The sequence below is a fragment of the Pempheris klunzingeri genome, chromosome 11, assembly GCF_042242105.1.
Source record: "Pempheris klunzingeri isolate RE-2024b chromosome 11, fPemKlu1.hap1, whole genome shotgun sequence".
In the NCBI taxonomy this organism is placed as follows: domain Eukaryota; kingdom Metazoa; phylum Chordata; class Actinopteri; order Acropomatiformes; family Pempheridae; genus Pempheris; species Pempheris klunzingeri.
The window spans coordinates 15175001-15196753 of record NC_092022.1 but is presented as its reverse complement, the minus strand read 5'-3'; the positions used below and the strand labels follow the sequence as shown (position 1 = coordinate 15196753).

At 43.3% G+C, this 21753-nt stretch overlaps 1 protein-coding gene across 2 annotated transcripts in view; it reads right to left on the bottom strand.

Moving 5' to 3' along the window:
- Positions 1-8974: 8974 nt before the first annotated feature.
- The window catches only part of zbtb46 (zinc finger and BTB domain containing 46), a 56001-nt gene continuing 43222 nt past the window's right edge, over positions 8975-21753 (bottom strand). Inside the window, exons 4-9 of one of the 2 annotated variants that reach the window (XM_070839990.1) lie at positions 20553-20834; positions 15689-16047; positions 14154-14196; positions 13910-14035; positions 10000-10175; positions 8975-9913 (exon numbers count right to left, since the gene is read on the bottom strand). In XM_070839990.1, coding sequence (XP_070696091.1) covers positions 9473-9913; positions 10000-10175; positions 13910-14035; positions 14154-14196; positions 15689-16047; positions 20553-20834 — 1427 coding nt within the window. In that variant the 3' untranslated portion in view covers positions 8975-9472. The remainder of the gene's footprint in view (positions 9914-9999; positions 10176-13909; positions 14036-14153; positions 14197-15688; positions 16048-20552; positions 20835-21753) is intronic. The other variant, XM_070839992.1, reaches the window with a different exon arrangement.

The window sequence follows — 21753 nt, the reverse complement described above, 5'->3', positions numbered from 1 at the left end:
ATAGGATCATCATGTAATCTACTGTTTATGGGGTGGATCATGACTCTTCTTGGAAGTTCATGGGTTGACACCAGATTTGTTTGGTGAGACCTCCGTAGCATATCTGTTTTTCATTGTCACTGTTTAAGGGACTTCAAACCTACCAAATGCAAAAATCTTGTTCACTTACAACCAAGTTTAGGCATTAGATTAATTCCAAATCAAGCACCACTGTCCACTGCAGCCTTACTGGATATTTACTGTATGTTTAAGTACATATTGTTGCTACCTGTTCATTAAGGAAATTCAGCACGCCGACTATACTTTTAAATTTGCAAAGATGCACAAAATCCTTCTAACAAGTGGTACAAAAAGTTTCCCCTTGATTTTCCAAAATATTTTTGAGAGATGTACACGATATATGAAATATATTTCCCTCTCTCCTTGTCTGTACTCACCTTGCACCTTGAAGAAAAAAGTTGACTTTTTGAGTATCACTGTAACCACAGCGTATGTCTGAGAGAGTGGGTATGTATTTCTGTTTATTTTCAGCAGTGACTTGCTGAAGCAACTTGCAGTTGCACTGTGCAATCAGCAGAATTAGAGCATTTAATATTGTCTTTCTTGCTTTGTGGTCGGCATTGTTATTAAGCTGAGTTGAGGCAGAAAGGCTCAGTTATTTCCTTTGACAGATGATGTTCTTAAAGAGATTGTTTACCACAGTGATACACAATGATACATGGTAGCTGCCCTTTGAAACTTAAACTCAGTCTGACTGATGTCTTTTGTGTATGTTAGTGAATAACATAGAGATTGTAACCCAACAATCACTACCTGATAATAAGTCAGGCATTCTAATTCATTTCTTACAGTTTTAAATGGAGAGGTTACCCAATCTTTAGTCTTTTGAATAACTATCATCAACCAGCATTGCAGCATATGTGGATAACAAACATAATTTCATAGGAACTGAGACGTTTTCCTATGTTTTTAGTAGATGTTGTGTTTAAAACTTTATGATCCTTAATCGGATCTAACATTTGAGAGTCAAATCAAGTCAGTGCACAGCAGCAGTGTAGATGGCCGACTGTATGAGCAAACTTTTGAAAATGTTTTCACCAAAGTGGAGTTTTAACTTTTAGAATAGACCTGTAAAACCTAATAGCAGGCCTGCTTTTCCAAACGTTAGATTAAATATATAGGTAGTAGATTTTTAGGTAGTTAGAAATTGTAATTTTTAGATATATCCCTTTCATCTCTACTTTTTTTTAAATCTTTGATTTAAGAAAACGGCACCCTTTTTAAAGCCCATATTGTTATATATGTGGTGTTTCTATTAATTATCCAAGATATACAACAAGGAAAGAAAAAAAAAAAAGACCTTACAAGCATTTAAGGGAAGATTAAATTTTTAAATTTTGAAAAGATAGAACAAATACGGTGAAATAAGTCAACTAGTTAGTCTCTGATGGTTACCAGCTAAAAATTTGTAATTGGCATAATGACATGAGGGATGAGCTGAAGTTTTTATAACGTATCGTCAACTCATCGTTAACTCGACTCAGTACATTATTTAGATTTAAAATGATAAAAGACAGTACTGATCCTTTCAAGGCGATAATCTGCTTCCCAGAAACCATAGTCCAGTCAATTTATGTATTTATGTAGCCCAAAATTACTAATTGGCCTCAAAGGGCTTCACAGTCTGTACAACATGTGACACCCGCCACCCTTAGGCCCTCTGACCCCCGATTTGGATAAGTGAAAACTCCCACACAAAGACACCCCTTTCTGATCTGCTCTCAGAAGTGGAGTCCTGACAGTAGATGAATATTTTTGAAGAGATTCACCCTTGTGCTGTTTTGCGAGCAGCTTTTTGAATGTAGATTCCTCTGTGTGTCCTCTGCTCTCTAAGCGCTCCTGACACTGACGTGACCTGATCACCATAGCGACGTATGACAAACAACACACACACACACACACACACACACACACACACACACACACACACACACACACACACACACACACACACACACACACACACACACACACACACACACACACACACACACACACACAGTGCCTTTCCTCTCCTATATGAGCATGCAGTCAAGCATTCGAGCAGACGCCAGTATGACTTCAGACCTCTGTCGCCATAGAGACACCTTTGCTGTCCCCTGTCGCCACAAGGTCACTCGTCTCGCTGTCTGCCGGTGGCTGATACCACATTATAGGCGTCCAGTCATCACTTCTCAATGAAAGCAGATGCTTAACATTAAGCACATGCAAGCTGTAATAGTAGTTAACAACATCTCTTTCAGTTCCGATTTAAAAACCACCATTTTATTTTGTAAATGAATTATCCTGCCTGTAAATCGCTTATTTCAGTGGCATCCCAGATAAGCTAGGTCTCTCTCTCTCAGCTGGTGAGGCCTCTTCCGGTCAGAAACTTCACAAAGTGCCAATGAAAAGAACATAAAAAGGAAAAAGTATACTGACCTAATGAAATTGCACTACGTTGCACTGCGCAAAGACATGTTTTTATACACGGACGTTTTATATACACAAATTTTGAAGTGAAAGGATTGTCTTTTCTTTTTTTTCTCGAGGGGTTGGGAGGGGTGTCGTCACTGCCCGATGGAATAAATGGGGTGTCAGGGATAGGGGTTCTGTACCTCTGGGGTCCCCCGTTATTAGCAGGTGATCTTGACAGTCACACTCTGTGTCAGATTTATTGTACTAAACGTAGAGGTGCTGGCCGATTTAGAAGTGTGGTACTGGGAAGTACAGTGTGGTACTTAAGTAGTCAGCCACTTTGCCTTTCCTTGGAGGAGTGCCAAGGGTCGAAAGCAGCACCTGCCATGTCTCAGTGATGGGAAAACACCGGTCTCACACATTATCGTCTTGATAACAGATGCTTTTACAGTATTTTACTGCCTGGAGTTTTTCACAGTACTCACACACACTTTTTAATCCATAAATCTCATCTTTGTGCTTCCTTTACTTAAATCAAAACAGGTTCCTGCTTATTTACATTTTACTGAGCTGAGGTAAAAACTGTGTAGATACTGTTATTAGTGCTGGATACCACTTTTAATTCTGTTATCTCTGGTTTTGGTCGTTGACGGAGCGTCAAATGCAACCTATCAGGTCTCTCTCCATCCTCAGTGTAAGCACTTTTAGATTCCACCAGCAGGGTAAGAGGCCGATGCTTTTGCTGGCAGTGAATGGGACTGTTAAAACGAGCTAAGCTAACAAGATCCCGCTGTTGCCGGCCACTATTCCACCTCTTTTCGAGTTGCACTAAACTGGCCCGTGACGATCAAGGCCCGAGTCGTATCATTAAGAGCTCAGCTCAATGTGTGCGGCCATTATGTGGGTCATAGTGGCCAGTAAGAACTGTGGGTACAAAGTTGCTCTTGTGCACAGATCTTGGACATGAGAACTTTATTGGTGACTTTTTTGTAAAACAGATCAATTTACAAGTTTCACCTAGAAAATGGGGGATGGAGATCGAAGCTGACTGTTAATGGGTGTGCAGGGAAATTTGTGGAGATGTACAGCTGATGGAAAGCAGACACAAGACACGCAGTGACGATATAGACGGCTTCGCAGTTTCAGGGCTTTCTTGTACATATGCAACATAAAGAGAACCGTGAGGCTTTTTCAGATATTGTTGTTTTCTTTGTTGTTGTATCTTGTTATATGAAAAGTAAACTTTTTTACAGTATAGTTGCTCAGAATATTTTCTTTTTTTTTTTAAAGTCGATTGAGAAGCTATAGTGAACATAACACGTAAGGATTCAATGTATATTGTAGCTTAGAGGCAAAGGGGAGAAAAACAAAACTTGTTGAATGTAAAACCTACAAAAAGAAAATTCTTTTTTGTTGTTATATTTGCTGGCTAGTTTGTACTGCCTGTAGTGAACCTGTAGCGCTTCCTGATTTTGGTATCCAAAACTTTTAACACCTGTCGCCACACTGCTATGTCATATCAAATAACACAACCATGCAGTATTGCTTTACTATCTTTGTGCAATGAGATGCTTTATAATGGAACAATTACTAACTTGAGCTTTTTGGAGACCCTTGGGCTACTCGCTCACATTGTTGCTGTTTGTCTTTTGTCTTTCTCCCTGCCAAATAGTAATTTTTCTGAACATGTGTGCTTATCATTGTCGTGAAAGTTGTTTGTGCTCGTGACTTTACGTTGTTGTTAGGCAGGAATCTTTATCCTGCCCTGCACATTCCAACTGAAAGCACGCTTGTAGTTTCTTCCACTTGTTTCCTATTAGACATGTCCTTCCCATCTCCTTTTCACTACAGCGATTCTTCTTCTGATCACCATGTCCTTTTCCATTTCCTGCTCTGTGCTACCCAGCTTTACTGTTGTCCCACCCAAGCCTTTACCCAGTATATTAAGCTAAACTAAACCCTTGAAATGTGCATCAAAAAAGCCTTTGTATTTTTTTTTCCATTTGTCAAAATTGATGTGCTGCTTTCTTGAATGTCAGTTTTCATTTGTGTGTAAACCAGCAGCAGCAAAGCCAATAGATCTCCTTTCAAATCAAATGTAATGTAATGCATTGCAATGGCAGCTCCACTCAATTCTCCGCTTCCTCTTCTGTGCTCTTGTTTGTCCAGGCTTTTACCCTCTGTCTGTCAGATTTCTTATTTGATGACCATTCTTTTTCCTCCGGTTTACTGAGCCTTACACAGGCTGGTGTGAAAACGGACTTTTGCTTTTTTTTTTTCATTGATTGATTGATTGATTGGTTGGTTGTCTGGTTGAGTTTGAGGTTGTTTTGCATGTCTAGCATTGCTCATTTTTTCCTGTTTTCCTGTTCTGTTTTCTGTTTGTTTTTTGTTTTTTTGTTAGGAGATACAACACTGAAGGGTTTTATGTGTTCGATTTCCCCTTTCAGTAACTGATAACTCAAGGCTGATGCAGTTTGTTTTCCTCTAAATGTAAAAAAAAAAAATGCTCATAGCAGCCTGACACACACAAACACACACAGAGCTAAAAGCATTTTGAAGGAAACGTGGCGTCAGCCTTGGGTCTTCTCTGGAGGGCAAAATTTCTCCTGTGTGTGGGCTCGGCCTCTGGTCTTCATCAGCAGTCCCACGCTCATCGAGGAAGCACTTTCTGAGGAGTGGTGCACTCAAGGAGTATTTGTGTGAATGTCAAGCCTATGACTAGTGCTTGGAAAGATGGATGACCATGTATGTTGCTGATAATGTGATCTATGTGATGTAATGTGATGGAAAGAAAATAAACCTGAATGAAAGAAGTCTGTCGTCAGATTCTTTATTTATCTTGTGTATGTAGATAAATGAGAATCTCTGTAGATAAGAGACTGCAGGAGTTAATAATGACAAGTTTTCTAAAGAAGGAAATGTAAGCTTGATGGACAGGCCCCATTCATAAGCGTCTGCTCTCTTTGACTTGTCTATTCTGCCCCCTTGTGGACAGCCTGTGGTTATGACAACGAGTCCCACCAACAGGCAAAAGAAAACGAAAGTCACAGCACAAGTTGGTCACTTCTTTACAGCAGCAATTTCAAAATTTATTGAGACTGATTGGTTTTTGCAAATAATAGTCAAGCTAATTCTTCCACTACACATGAAGTTAGAAAGAGGCTTGGACGGCCGGTGGGCCAGCCCCAACATCAAAACAGGAGGCTCATGGTTGGCTGTAAAAATGTTTTGTGATCAGTACTATCAACCGAAAAATATCTGCACAAGAGCACTTAAATCTGCCCAAAACAAAACAGGTGTAAAAACAGGACAGGTTTTTTTGATTATTTAACACATTTTGTTACAAACACAGGTTTATGATAATCATCAATATAAAGTCAGTATCATATTGAACAATATTCCCAATGAAAATAAACAAACCTCAAGCTTCAAGTGTGACCTTTTACAAATTAAAGACCCTCTGAAACTTGAGAGAAAATAAATAATATATAATAGTAATATAAATTCATATATATGAAGGTATACACACATCACTCTTAGTAGAAGAACAAAATCTAAAGTAAAAAGCGCCAATTTTGAAATATAGTATAATATAGATATACCCATATCTATGGCTTCATGATTTGTACGTGTGAATCAAGCTATACAGGCTAAATGAGGATTGCAATTTGTACACGTCTAAGAATACCCATATTCATCTGCGATATAGCAAACGGTTCCAGTTTTGCATCGTGTGGAATGAGACAGTTGTGTGCAGATGCCGAAGACGTTGCTTTGGTATGACAAAATGAGCACAGGCATGCAGTTAAGACCACAGAATCAGGGCACAAAAGGTCATCAACACACGGTGGGAAGGAGAATCTAGTCGTCCATCATGATTTGTCTCTTTGAAGTTTTATCCTCAGAAAACATTTTGCACCTCTAATCTGATCAGTCGCATTTTAGTAATCTCTATCCATCGATGCAAACACATATTCATCTCTCGGAAACGAACACTCTCACAAGCACACAGGTGAAATGTCATTGAGGCACATATTGAGGGGTTGATGGCAGACGTTTTCCTGAAGTACAACCCAGTATGAGGAAGAAGACATACAGCACAGGTCGTGAGAAGGGCGCAGGGCCGGGGAGTCACACATACATCCAGATGTCTCTCAGTGGCCACAACAGCACCACAGGACAGAGATTTGTCACCGATCATGGGCTCCTTCCACACCCACCATTGACATTCATAAAAAATCAACCTACCCCATTGTCTTTCTAGTTTTTTTTTTTCACCCCAAAAGAATTTAAATATTTGATAAATGGGCCACAAAAAACACAATAAATAATACAAATAAAATAAAGACAGTTGCCAGAACACATTAAGAAAGCATCACAAATCGCATTTTACTGAGAGTTTCTCAGTGGGGATCAATGGAAAGTGCAGTCCATGGCACCTGTAGCAGAGAGGCCTGATGTGTGCAACCAGCACTGGCAACAAAATGTTTCCCAGAGTTACTGCTGCAGTGCTCACTTTCCCTTTATGTAAATGACCTCGAGTCAAGCCAGTAAAACACTGGCCGATAGAAGCACAGCATGTAGACTCAACACTCTACGGTCTGAGACGAGCGTTTTGTCTGCATGCCGCGTTTCTACCTGATTGTGTGTCATGCGAGGCGTGAGACAGTAGAAACTAGACAAAATAAAAAATCAGCTTGCTTTTAAGATGCCGTCCTCTAAATCTAGCTGGTCCTTTCACACAGCCCTTCATATTCACAATAATACCATAACATGTGCACTTTTTGTGACAAATAGTGACAGGTTTAAAAATAAAAACAACCCTACAACAAAACTGTTAACCACAACAATAAATCCAAAAGCACCTGCACACACAGACTGTGAAACAAAAGCACTTCATGTATACAAGGTACTAGATTCTTTTTGGTTCGATATTAATCAATTAGTGTACATTAGTGATGCAAAAGCGTGTGCTGAATATATGTTTCAATCAATATCTAACAGAGAAGTTCGACAGTGAAATTGTTTTTCCCCTTGGTAAAAAAGCAAATACGACAGAAAAAGCGTAAACTGGCACAATAAAAGGTTGATAAAAGCCCCATGGCTTGCTGTCCACAACAAGGCAAAGTATAAAAGCTTTTTTCTTATACAAGATATAAAATATCAAAAAAAAACAACAAAAAAAACAAAAAACAAAACACACAATAAAGCTTAGCATCCAGCACTTAATAATTAATAATAGTAACATCCACAACAGTAATCATAGTTCTGATAATCATAATAATAAGACATGTCATCTGCCTCACTTGAATTGTCAATAACATTGCCAAAAACATGGAAATAATCTTAAGAAATCAATATAGACTTTTTTTTTTGGACACTGGACACTCAAACATTCTTGCATACAAACACCCATCCTGTTCTACCCAACAAGAGAGAGAGAGAGAGAGAGAGAGAGAGAGAGAGAGAGAGGGGAGGGAATGACTTCTCAAAAAATCAGGAATCCACAAACAGGCTTTTCAATAAATAACTGTTAAACAAAACAAATTAATATTACACTCTCTACGAATATCAAACTCTGAATTTCAAGCACAATTTTTGACCTCTTCTTTTTAACCTTACAGAGCCGGAGAAAATATGTCAAGAAACCCGTGGAAAGAGTCTGCATATTCTGTATTGAGAAATTGGAATTACATGACTGACTGAGGGGGAAAAAAAAAAACTGGTTTGAACAAAGGCAGGTCCTCCTTAGGTGTGAGAGACGTGGCTCTCAGGTCCTATTATCACAACCTCCATTGTGACAGAAACTGAACCAGAGACAGCGAGAGAGACAGAAAGAGTTAATAGTGTAGGTTACGTAGATCCACTGTGTGCTTGTGTTGATTTTCCAAACAGGAAAGCAGAAACTGACGTCCACTTTGTGTGTAAAGACGGTTCGAACACTTACGTACGCTGTGAAAGTCTCTTTCAATCTCTCTCTGTCTCTCTCTTGTCTCACACGTGCATTTCACTCCCCTTTTAAACTCCAAAAATTGTATGTACATTAGTCAAATCTCCAGTATTTGTTGGAATGGATTGATAGAAACCGTGTGGTAAACTTAAGTGAAGTAAAGATTAAGGACCCCACTGAAAGGCATTGGCTATATAAACAGCAATCTGCACAAAGATTCAGTGATTTCTATATCTTGATAACAGTCAAGAGGACATAAAGTATATCCTTAAAGGTAGGTGCGGTCACCGAGTTGTTTAGGTAAGTAAAGATCAGATCAAAAATGTAAACCACGGGTTCAGGGCTTTGATAGGAGTCAGTTGTCATTAAAGTGCAAGTCTGTGGCAATAGGACTCTGCATCAACAGTGTGCCATCGGGCTGCCCGGTCCTCTGACACATGTAGCTTTGCAATAGATTTAGACGCCCCCTTCACTCGTAGAGAGACACTATCCACAGAAACGTTACAGCGAAATGGGACCAAGACACCCCACCCAACCCCACCCCCCTCCTGGCTATTTCCCTACACTGTCAGTGATCCTTGGTTTCCATGGTGATTGTGATGGCAAACATACAAAGTTGCAATCTAGCCATGTCCTTGGCAGCGTCCTCGTTGATTCCTGTTGTAACAGTAGAAAACTACTGGACTCTGGCCTGAACCCTCAAGAAAAAGAAACACAAAAACACTGCATCAGAAGTAAAGGAGGTAAGCAGAAAAAGCCTTGCACTTGAGCTATCCCTCGACCACTCTTCTTCTACTATGGCAGTCAAGGTTGAGATTAGCCTAAGTGTGTGTGTCTGTGTGTGTGTGTGTGTGTGTGTGTGTGTGAATGTGTATGCATTTGAGTGTGTTACTCATAATGGTTTTAGATCATTGTCGCGCATCACCCTACAGCATTTCCATTCAAAGGAAGGCCTGCCCGCAGTGGGACGAATGGGTAAAGAGAGCAGAGGATTCTGCCTGAGAGATCGCAAGAGATCTTCAGAGATTGGTCAACAAGCCACGACGAGGAGCCTGACAGATTCTAGGAGATCCAGGCGAAGTCCCTCTCACTCCCGTTCTGCTGCTCCCCCTCCTGTGCCGAGGAGTCGCTCTCCTCCTTCTCATTGTCCAGTGCTCCATGTGCCTCAGTGGTCATCCCTGAGTCCTTCCACTTCCCTCCTTCCTCCTCCCCTTCTCCCATCATCTCCCCGTCCCCTTCGACCATCATCTCCTCCTCCCCATCTCCATCACCATCGCACTCCGCCTGGTCATCATGGAAACGATCGCCAGGATACAGCTCCTCCTCCGGAGAGATGTCTCCACCCACTTCCCCGTTGTGGTCCAGCAGTGCGGCCATGCCCCGGCCAGAGCAGTCGGCACAGACGCCGTGACGGCGTGAGCCGTGTTTGATTCCAACGCTGGCCGCTGACATGAAGACTCGGCTGCACACTTTACACACATACTTCTTGTCTTTGCTGTGGACCTGTTGGACGGAAACACATTTTAACATTTTAATATTTTAAGAGGTAATTTACTGCCCCCTACTGGTGCTCGTATAGCCGCACTCACCAGTGTGTGCCTCTTCATGTGTTCCCTTCTGGTGAACTTCTTGCCACATATTTCACAGGGGTAGGGCCTCTCACCCGTGTGGGAGCGCATGTGCCTCTTTAGGATGCACTGGTGCATAGCAGAGAAACTGCAGTAGGGGCACTTGAACTTTTTACGGATCACCGTGAAGTCATTCACTGTAGAAACAGAAGGGGGGAAGGAGGGATGGTGGAGAGAAAAAAAAAGGGGAAAAAAAAGATTAGTGTTGAATGAAGCTTGTTTAAATAAGCCAAGACGTCACTTTTCGGTTATTACATTTAATTAGTGGCATGGTCTAGAAATGTAACATCAATTCCCATGGCCACCCCAATCCCAGTCAAAGCTACAGTTGCCCTGGCAACAGCTCTTCCTCCATACTAAAGCAATAAAGGCAAAGAGATACTATAAACACGACACAACAGTCAGTCTGCCTTAGTTGCTCTAAGAGGTCTCTGCTATGGACAGCAAAAACACAGACAGAAAGGCAAACACAGACAATGACAAGAAGGCTGAAGGTTGGGAAATAAAACACACAGCGGGAGGCTTCAGTGAAAAAATAAAAAAAAGAGATAAAAACAACTAATGTTAATACCATGTCCCAATCTTGTGTAGAGATCTAGTTAGCCAATTATCTCAAGGTCTACATTTAATGGCAGTTAAGCCACATGAAGGGCATCCAAGTAAACAGACTGTGTGTTTGTGTGTGTGTTTGTGTTCGTTTGTGCATGATGCGTATGTGTGTGAGGCATTTTACAGTCAAGGCATACACTATACGACCATGAGAGATCAGGACTGGATATACGAGTACACAAGCACAACACACACTACTGTACACATCTACTGTTCTTAAAGGGGGGGGGGGGGGGGGGGTCAAACAACACAGTTCAGGGTTATAAGCTTTGAGTGATACAATAGAATTACCTCAATCTGCAAATCGACTTCTGCTCTGATTTAACACTCGACAGCACAAAAACATGCAAGTATACATGAACTGCACAACAAGATTTGAGCATCTTATACACATTTTTCAGAGCGGCATGTTAGAACGCAAAGACAAAGGAAGCAGTGCTGTGATTGTGTGAATATGCGCGTGACACAGACGCCTGAACAAAAGATAAAAACTACAGAGAAGTTGTCGCCTTTTTCATCACAGTTTAATTACAGCATAAAAGCTACAAGCAGAATCTCATTGGGTTTAGAAAAGTACATATCTGTGTACAGTAGGTGTTTTTTTTTTTTTTTTTCAATGAGAAAATTCATAATCTAAAATGAAATATCTTTCAGTATTTACAACAACACATATTCAGACTCAAAAAAAAAAAAAATGCCACACAACAGCCATACAGTATATATGCCGTTTATCTTCAATGGCTGGCTCTGCCAAGTTCCTGATTAGTTCCTGACTTCTGAGCCTGCCAGTCTGTTTCAACTGCTGGCTAGGACAGAATGTGCTACCTGAGAAATGGGATTTTATATTAGAAAGGATTTGGCATTTGGGAGTTCCCTGTGTATATATATATATATATATATATATATATATATATATACATACATATACACACACACACACACACACACACACAGCAAGGGGATATACTGTATATTACCAATAGACACCAGTTCTGCTGTTATTGAACACATAGAAATTGTAGTTCTATGTGTTAAGAGTGGCCATGAAATATTAGAGGGAAACACAGGTGGGTGTCTTCCCTATGGGTATGGTATTCACAGTATAGGTGAACGCAATAAACCTTATAACTGTGCCGGATCAGTAGAATATCTTGGTTTACAGTTGCAGGGTAAAGGCTTGCTGTAAACTCAAAGGAGAACATTTTGGCAGAAATTGGTGTGAATTTACATTAGCAATGATTCTGAAGCCAGCGGTCAGGCTGATTCAAATATCTTGCGGGTGCGCTGCGGCTCGACAACAGCCTCCGCCTAGCTGCATCCTCACCGTCTCCCTTATTCCTCTCCCACTTTTCTCCCTTGATCCCCCATTTTCTACCTTGTGCTCACAACCACACCATTATCTGTCAGCAGCAGTGACATCACTAAGCTCATCTGGTTTAAAGGGCATCTGCCCTTCGGTCCCCACTTCCTCCTCAGATGAGGGGTCAGGGGTTAAGAAGGGCCGGAGCCATGACGGACCAATTACTGTCCAGCTCCAGTCACACTCAGCTACTAGAAGACTTACAGATCTGGGACAGGGGAGATGGACTGAGAGAGAGAGAAAATGACACCACCCAACCCCCATCTGAGCTGCTACTCGTCTATTGTTTTAGCTGGCTTTGTCTCGTTCGGCACATCCCCTCCATCTGCACTGATCTGACAGCACTGACTGAAGGTAATCATGTCAGACTTGATAAGTGAGGACAAGCTTCTACGCGTCCAGTGGAGGCGGATCTGAGATGGTATTACTTATTACTGTTTTTTAATTGAGTTACAGTTTAAGAAAAGTAACTAGTGTTTCTTTAACATATATATGTATTTACTCGATTAAGTCGACAAAGTTTTATTTGTAGAAGCAATAGAATTAATCTGATTTAGGTATTAATTCTGCTCTCATTCTGCAATTCTGCAGAGTCCCTGTAGGTGGTGTGGTTGTGTGTGCTGTGAGCCACAGTAAAGCCTGGCAGATAGGAGCTGTGTCTGCGTGTCTTTGTGCCCATAATGCAGGGGTGGACACAAAGATAAAGATCTCTCTGCCTAAAAAGGAGAGAAGAGTTTAGTCAGACTGGTGACTGGCGACAGAGAGCCAGACAAGTGGTTTAGGTCTAGGAGGCGGACAGACGCCCTTCCTCCCCCCCTGTCTTTCCATCCAGCACCGCAATATAAAGTAATTCACCTGTTTATGGGTCCGATAAGTGCGCACTCAAACTATTCACAAACCTAAATATATTCTAAAAAACTGTCACTACTTATAATTTCAGTCAGTTGCTTAAAGAGATCAGCTTTGCATAGCAATTGTGCATTTGTTGACATGTGAGCTGTCGATTCATGTTAAATCACCTGTTAAAAAAATAATGACATAAAATTTAACAAGTTGTAAAAAAGAAAATTATGTCAACAGACATTTGATTTTAAAAAGGAGTTATTCCTCTCTCAGTGCAGTTCCACCACAGAACATTTTTGGCATGAACACAGGGGATACGCTGCTGATTGATCAGTATGAATGTGTGCGCGTAAGCCTGCAGCCTCTAAATCCAGTCTCAGTTTTCCACATCAATACTGAGATTATGATTGTCAACTTTCATCTCTTGAGAAAGCCGCCACAGTGAATCTAAAACCCCACCCTGAGTCATTTCCATCCCAGTGCTGCCTCCCAGTATAGCTCCTGGCACTGACCCTACCTGGCAGCACACTTTAACATGTGTTGCCAGGTTTTTCTGGGTGCTAAAAGCCTTGGCACAGGCAGGGCAGGTGTGCCCTCTCTCTTTGGAGTGCACAGAGGACAGGTGCCTGTGCAGGTCTGTGCGGTCTCTGAAGTGTTTCAGACAATACACGCACTGCATCAGCTTCTTCTTGAAGTGGATGGTCTTCTCGTGTCGGTCTGCGTTGGACTTGAGGGTGAAGCTAGCGGGGCACTGGGAGCAGAGGTAGCGTGCCGGCGCAGGCTCAGCCATGGCAGGGCGGTAGAGAGGCTGGTGGAAGTGGAGAGGCTGGGATTGCGGCTGGTGATGGGGCTGGGTGGGTTGTTGGTGCGAACCCTGCATGCTCGGCCAGTCCAGGGACAAGGCCATCAGAGACAGGGTGTGGCGGTACTCATGCTCCCTGAGATGCTCCAGGCTGCTGAACAGCCGTTTGCACAGGGAGCAGGCGAACCCCGGTGAGGGCCAGGCACTGGCGACGCCAGGCTCTGGCAGGAATCTTTTCCCTGACCCAACCTCTTCGCCCAGCACCATCAGCCCTTTAGTCCCTCTGCCAGCCACGGACACTGACGCAGGCACAGTAAAGCCACCAGCACAGCTCTCCTCGCCCATCTGATCCCTCTCGACAGGAGACTGGTCACCTTCCAAGGCTGAGATAGCGAGAAGGAGAGTGAGTGTGAAAGTGAGAGAAATAGATAAGGTACAAAAGGTACAAACTCTTTCTTAAGTTATCAAGACATACTTCAACTTTTAAAGCCTAGGCCATACCTGTGCTGTATTCTTTCATGTCTTCATTGCCTTTTACACCCTCCTGTAAGCACAAAACATCCCGTTCTGTCACACACACACACATTTATACAATCTGTATGGAATGTTGTCTGGGCATGCAGGAGGCAGGCAGGTGAGACAAGCTGTGAACACAAGTTTTTTTCACACGTAAGAAACATAGAAGCAGACATGAAAACAGAAAAGCAAAAAAAAAAAAAAAAAAGAGAAGAGAATCAACAGATCAGAATGATTTGAGGACAGATAAATTGTTAAAGATTAGCAGGCAAACACAGAAAGTCTTGTAAATAGCTGACAGTTCCTGGATGCTAGAGCTGTCCTACGAGACGCAAAATGAGCAGTTAGGTTGATCTACAGTATTCATAATACCATCCGCCTGACACTTATTCACTCAACCCCCCACCCGCCCCCGGGTGTTAGCAAGGTGCGCTAAACACCTGTCCTGCGTCTTTTCTCTCATCTACATCCCTTCTAAACTCTATCTTTCTTCCATCTACTCCATGCTCCTGCTATTCCTTCACCCCCACCCATTTCCTTGGCCCCTACACTCCACCACCTCCTCCTCCTCCTCCTCCTCCTCCTCTCTAAGAACAGAACACCATGCACTGGGCAAACAGATGGCTTGTCCGTAGAGATAGGGAGGCTTGTTGGGAGGCAGGTCCACTGAAATCAAATGCTGCTCCTAAATGCTCACCCGCACACACAGCGTACACATTCGGACTGGCACAAAACTCACATCCACACATGCTCACACACACGCCCACACTCTCACACACACACACACACACACACACACACACACACACACACACACACACCGAACAGAACAAACAATTTCCTGGGCTGTGAGAGCAAACCTCTCATTGTCTACTTGTATTGATTCTACTCAGTCTCATCTCACTACCTTGCCCGTTATCTGCCATCTCTAAGCACACGCTGCCATTGTGACTAGATGTGTCATCTCTAATGTAACCACTATACACTACATTACCGCTAATGCTGAGCAAAGACTGTTGGCTTGACAGTGAATTCGGGTCTAGCTATATTAAAACAAGATTATATGAAAACGGAGACAAGAGTGGAGAATTGGAGAATCTGAAAGGAAGAGAAAGCAAACAAAGCATACAGAAAAGAAAGACAAACAAAAGAAAACAGACAGCGTTTTCTTCTCCTATGTAGAAGGAAATATGCCAGATTCCACACAGAAAATGAGACACAGTGAGGGGTTGAGCGATGATGAGCTCGTGTGCAAAAAAGACTTTCCAATGATGAAAAATAACCCCATTAACCTCTACTTCTCCTCATAAAGACCCATCGCCCCACCCTCCCGCCACATCACTGGTCACTCTCTATCCTCCATCACCTCACCCCCCCCCTCAGTGTGTTTGCAGAAACAGGGTGAAGTTGCCCCCTGGATGCTTATCTCCTCTCACTCTTACAAACTTTTATCTGAGTGGAGAAGCCGTACCCAGAGAACAACCTCTGCCCTGGAAATGAGCCAGGCTCTTTGTGCTTACCTCAGGCAAGGTGGAGGGCTCCGGGCCCTCGGGGGCCTCTTCCACTTCCATGTCCAACCCTTCTGAGCGCAGCGGGGGTGCCCCAGCCCGCAGACCAGGGGCCTCCAGGGGCCGAGGCTCAGAGGGGTGCAGTGGTGTGGGTGGAGTGGGTGGGCAGTATGCTGATGTTGATGATGATGATGATGATGATGGTGGTGGTAGTGGCGGTGGTGATGGTGGAAGATGAGGAGGAAGAAGAGGAAGAAGAGGAGGAGGAGGAGGAGGAGGAGGGGGAGAGGAGCCAGCCCCCTGTTTGTTATGAATAGTGGCCCCCGTGGCCCCTGGCCGGAGCGTGCTGCAGTAGTTGTTGGAGCGGAGCCCTGAGGAGCACAGGAAACGAGTCTCACCCACCCACTCACGTACAACTGCAACTCTGCTAGCAGCTGGCCACCAGAACACAACGGGAGAGAGTGGGCAGGGGGGCACACAGAGGCTGCCAGTGCTACACTATCAAACACTATGGAGAGGGGGAGGAAGAAAAACTCTGAAGTTTCACTTTCCACCAGCCGAGGGGAAAGGGTTAGGGCTTCTCTTCTCTCGTTCTCTCTCTTTTTCTTTCGCTCCTCTGCTCTCCTTCTCCTTCCACCCACAAGCTTGCGCAGAGGATGGCAGTGTGTGTGCTTTGTGAGAGAGTGTGCATGTGCTGTGTGAGTGAGGAAAATGCATATAAGGAGAGGGCTTGAGGATCCTCTGTAGCGTGGAGGGAGATTGTTTTGGAGAGGAGCCATCTTTCAGCTCAAGTGAAGACTTTTTGTACACGCAGGGTAAAGGACGACTACATCGACCATGTAAGATGTTTACCAGCAACAAGTTAAGGCACGTCGGATAAAGAATTTCAAATTTCTCTCTCTAGAACTATTCACACAGAAGCTTTTTCTGCTACATTAATATCACCATTAGCTGGTACTGAGAGTGCATCTCTTTTTTCTTATGGTGCATAGGAATTAAAGTATCAAGTGCAGGTTATTCTGGATAGTGTGTGTGCGTATACGAGTATGTGCTGGTGTGGGCAGCGTTTTGGGGAATGTCTCCAGAGTTATGCAGTGGGTTAGCCATTCATTGCCCTCCTCTGCACAACGGACAGAATCACACAACCATGAGGCTCGACCGTGGACGGATTCCTGGAATGTTAAACTACCGCGCCCGACACTCCCCACTCCCACTTACTGAGAACACACATACACACACACACACACACACACACACACATGCTTGGCTCCCCATCTCCTCTTCCCCACCCCCGGCAGTGACGGGAGGAACAACATGAGGGAAATGGAGACAGAGAGTAAAGGGATGCACTGCAGGTTAGAGGGAGCAACTCATTAACAAATGGTGCTCTGGCAGTGGACACTTCTTAGGAAGGGATTATAACGGAATAACTGCGTCGACCGGGTTAAACAATCATGGTTCAAGCCAGTTGAAGAATTCCGGCGCACAACTTTTTTTGCAGTCTTGTCTCACTGAGTTTAATATTACAGTCGTGTTTGGCAAGCTGTAAAGAATACTAATAACAGCAGGCTGACTCACTGTACAGCAACAAGAGTTAAAGCAACAGAGAGAAGAAAAATACATAAATGTACAGTAACTGAATATCTTAAACACAGAGTGACTGTAGAGGAGTTTAAATACAACCTGCGTCCTCTTTTCCACCTGCCACTGGAATGGGGTCAAGAACTATTTGGTCTGTTTAGTCTTTAGGGAGGCAATCACTGTAAGGTTGGGCTGGGGTTCTCCATGACTATAAAAAAAAGTTATACAGTGAATTATGTAACCTTTCATTGAAAATAATACAGCTAGACTGAACGTTACTACCATCTCCTGTATCGATAACTACTTCTACATTGAACCTTATTGTCCCTCCTCTCTTCTTGCAATTAAAAAGGGAGACCGAGGGTATGGCGTTGCTAGAGGATCCAAAAGATTTAATTCTTTAGAAGTATCTCGCATCAGATTGACAAAATTTGTGTCACAATCACAGATAAAAATCATGAAACCTCCGGAGAGAGGCTTTGGAGCCCCTGGGAGCTACTGTACAAGATGAGTCAATTTCAAAAGTAGATGTGAAGTGATGAGAACAGGCAGTGGGGAGAAAAAGTTCAATAATGTCAGTATGATCCCTATAGTTAATTGGATGTTCTTTACAGCCAGTACACGGTGGCAGTGTGGACAGGTGCGCAGGGATGGTCCGGCAAAATCCATTGTCTGGCATTGATTGTCTGACGCACAAAGAGGTAGCGGGGCCAAATCCCAATGATCTTAATTGGATTCAGGAGGCTGATTGACATAACGGCTGGTACCCCTGTATTTTGGCATTCCACAAACTAGGAGGATGTAGTCCGTGACCCATGCAAAGGATTGCAAAGGGAGGAGCTGTGCATTTGAATCGCAGGCCCCGTCAACAAGGAGGGGGTCGGATCAGTTTGAATCGCTGAATGTAAAAAGAGAGAAGTATTCAGTGGTTAAACTGTAGAACATTGATTCTCACTGTGGGGCGATTTTGGATGTATGAATCTTTAGGAGAAACATGTTTTATTAAACAGTCAATTATACAGAAAAGAGAGAATGAGAGAAAGAGGGAGAGGGGGGAGGGGGAGACAGAAGCTCTAAGTCAAGGCCTTTAGCTGATATTCAGTGGTCTCTCCTGAATTGGGCCAGGTGACCTTGCTCTACCTACTCTCTGCCTAGATCAATACTTTCCCAGGATTTTAAACCAACATACTTTGATGCTCCACAGCTGAAGTGAAAGAGGGGGAAAGAGACAGGAGTGAGACAAATAAGGAGGAACTGCAGGAGCCGGCCAGAAGGGGAGGGAGTGTAGGAGAGTGTGAGGGATGAGTGTTAAGGAGGGGTGAAGGAGAAATAGATGGAGGGTAGGAGGGAGGGATGGATGGTGCGAGGGGGAGTACAGGAGGGAAAGAAGGACAGGAAGGATGTTAAGCAGGGGTGAAGGAGAAGCAGGGAGGAGAACAGGAGGAGGGGGAAACAGGGCTGAATGGAGGGAGGGAGGCAGGGAGCAGCGATCTGTCAAACCAGGCAGCCCTATCTTCCGCCCAGTAATCTGAGGTACAGTGTTTGTTTATTTTCTGTCCTCATTTAGACACAGGGACAGACCCGGGGAGGGAGGGGAGGTTGTTGGCCATCGCGACAAGCCCATTTCCCCAACCCCTATTGTGCAGAGAATTCAAAATAGGGTTGGCTAACCAGAAACCACCCTGAGGTTTCTCTGGTGACAGCTAAAATACAGCTATAAGACTCATTCAACATGTTTTTTTTTTTCCCATGGAGAGCGCAAATGATTAACATTTTTCTGAATTTTCTAAATCACCTATTCATATAGTCAAGGCTGAGAGCATGTGTAAAGTGTGAGCGTCTATCAAAAAGCCTCTTCTTCTCTTTTCTGGAGCTTGTGAGGCTGTCTATCTGTGCTGTGACAGCATCTGATTCTCTTCCTTAAGCCAACAGAAACATCTCAATCCCACACACTTAACACTTACACAAAGGGAATGATGTGATGTGACGTGCATTTGCGAGCGTGAATGTGCAACTGTGAACGTGTGTTTTGGTCTATTCAGTCTTGGCCCTGTCTTTTATTTTGTAGGTGAGTGGGGCTCAACTGAAAAGGCATGACTAGGCTCGGAGTTGTACCCTTCCTTTGCTTTTCTTCTGCTCACAAAGACAGGCAGAACTGGGGACAAAAGATCCAATTACTAGCCAGTAAAAGCAAAGAAACACAAACACAAGAGTTGCACACACACAAATGTGCCCACGCGGACATGGACTCAAGCAAATATACGCTCACGCTGGCACACACACGGAGATACACACATGTAGACACACTGACAGTTTAACACCCTCACTGAAGGCAAAAAACTGACTGAACAAAGAAAAAAATCTCTTGTTAACGTGGTGGAATCAAGCACAAATATGGACGTTCATTGATCTAATATTGATGTCATAAGAAAATGGTTTATTGTAAATTAAATGGAGACTTTAAGAGGAAAATTTAAGCTGACAATAAGAGTCGTTTTACTTGATACATATAAACATGAAATTATTCGCATATACGTTGCACACTCATGCATAATCACAAAAAAACTTTAATACTGCACTTGAATATACACCTTAATAGCTATAGTCTGTTGTAATCTACTTTAGCTCACATGACATCACATTTCTCTGTAATAATTTCATGTTTCACTCAGGAAACTACTCCTTTATTTCACAAGTGCTTTTAACAGGATGTAGAGAGTTGTGCTATAGCTGAGTAGAGCCAATAGATGCATCATTTTTGGTGGTGAAATACAGTAAGTAAATAATATCTGAACAGTTTCTGAGGTTTTGTTGTGTTATTTTGCAGCTGTGAAATACAGCCGTAGACCCACTGATATGCACAAAGAAACTGTCACATAAAACCAAACTAATTTTCTCACGACAGCGAGAGCGATCCCAGCAAAATGTTCTCTCACTGAGTCACCGCTGACTAGTCATCACTGGCCACACAAACTCCTTTACACACTCAGGCAGCACCACACACATGCATACATTCCAAACACAGTGGCTGATGAGGGAATACACTCTGCAGAGGAAGAGGATACTCATGTCAAAAGCGGTCAGGACTGAATATGTCTCACAGGTGACCACATGAGCAGGTACTCAAAAATACACGGGTAGATTCGAAGCAGTTTGTGTATACCTGAGTAGTAGTTGTAATGAAATGTGAGGCTGGTTGGGTGTGTGTGTGTGTGTGTGTGTGTGTGTGTGTGTGTGTGTGTGTGTGTGTGCGTAACAACCAGTGTGAGCAAAGTGTTACCAAATAGCGACTTACAAGACAGGGAGTGTGGTCCTTTGGGCAAGTACTCGTACAGCAAGGGGTTATCATCTCCCATCATCTCAGCTCGCAGTGACAACAGGCTGTTCTTACTCATCAGCGCCGCCTTCAGATTGGCTACAGATGAGATTGTTCCGCCGCCGGCTCCTCCCCCGACCTCCTCCGATTCGTTGGGGCCCAGGTAGCTGGGCTCTGTGGTGAGAGCCTCTTCCTGTTTGAGGAAGAAGTCGAGACGTTCGCCGCGGCTGTCTGAGCTGTTGGGTTCTGTCACGTCTGCCCCTGAAGAGAGATGAGGTAAAAAAAAAGAAGAAAAAAAAAGATGGGTGAGGCTCTTCTGTCCTTCTGCAGACATCACTGACTAAGGTTAAAATGTTTTCTTTTTTTTTCAAAGCAACCCAAACTAAAGCAGGGAAATTCAAGTAGGTGGTAAGGGACAATGCCTGAAAACATTTTACACAGCACTGTTTAAACTTAATTTGAGTGATTACATGCCTCTCTAAAGGCTGAAAATCCAGCCACGGTTGTTGAAACCCTTTCAAAGGGGATAAACTAAAAAACTTGAAAAGTTGTCACTTTGTAAATGTAAAAATTGTACCTGCAGCTTTGGCGAAAATAGATTTTCAAAACACCATATTAAACCAATTCTTTCAAACATCTCAGCCGAGTCATCGCTTACACCCAGTGTTTTCGGTAGCAGCTACCAACACGTCACCGCTCTGAATCATCTCTCTCTCTCCTCCTCGACTCCCTAACATACCTCATCATCACCAGTCAACAAAAATACAGGGAGATCATAAGGAGACAGTGAGAAAGAGAAAGGCAGACACAGACGTGGTGTGTGCGTTATGTCTGCGTGAGTGTGTTTAGCCTTCAGTGTCGTTGAAAGCAGAGTGTGTGGAGAAGCTGTCAGCAGTAGACATGTCGCTGGAGGTTCCACTGTAGATCTACAAGACTGTCAGACCACACTGCTGACGACAGCTCCGCTCAGCACAGACAAACACATACAAACGCACGCACGCCAACACGGACACAAAACACACTTCCATTGCCTCCTAATTGACATTTAACTGATGACAGATTGCTCTCTCTTACAAAGACTTCGACAAAAATACACACCACACACATCACAAACTCGTCTACACCTAAAACAAACACATACAGACTTCTGAGCGCAGACGCACAACTCGCCTTAAGGGCT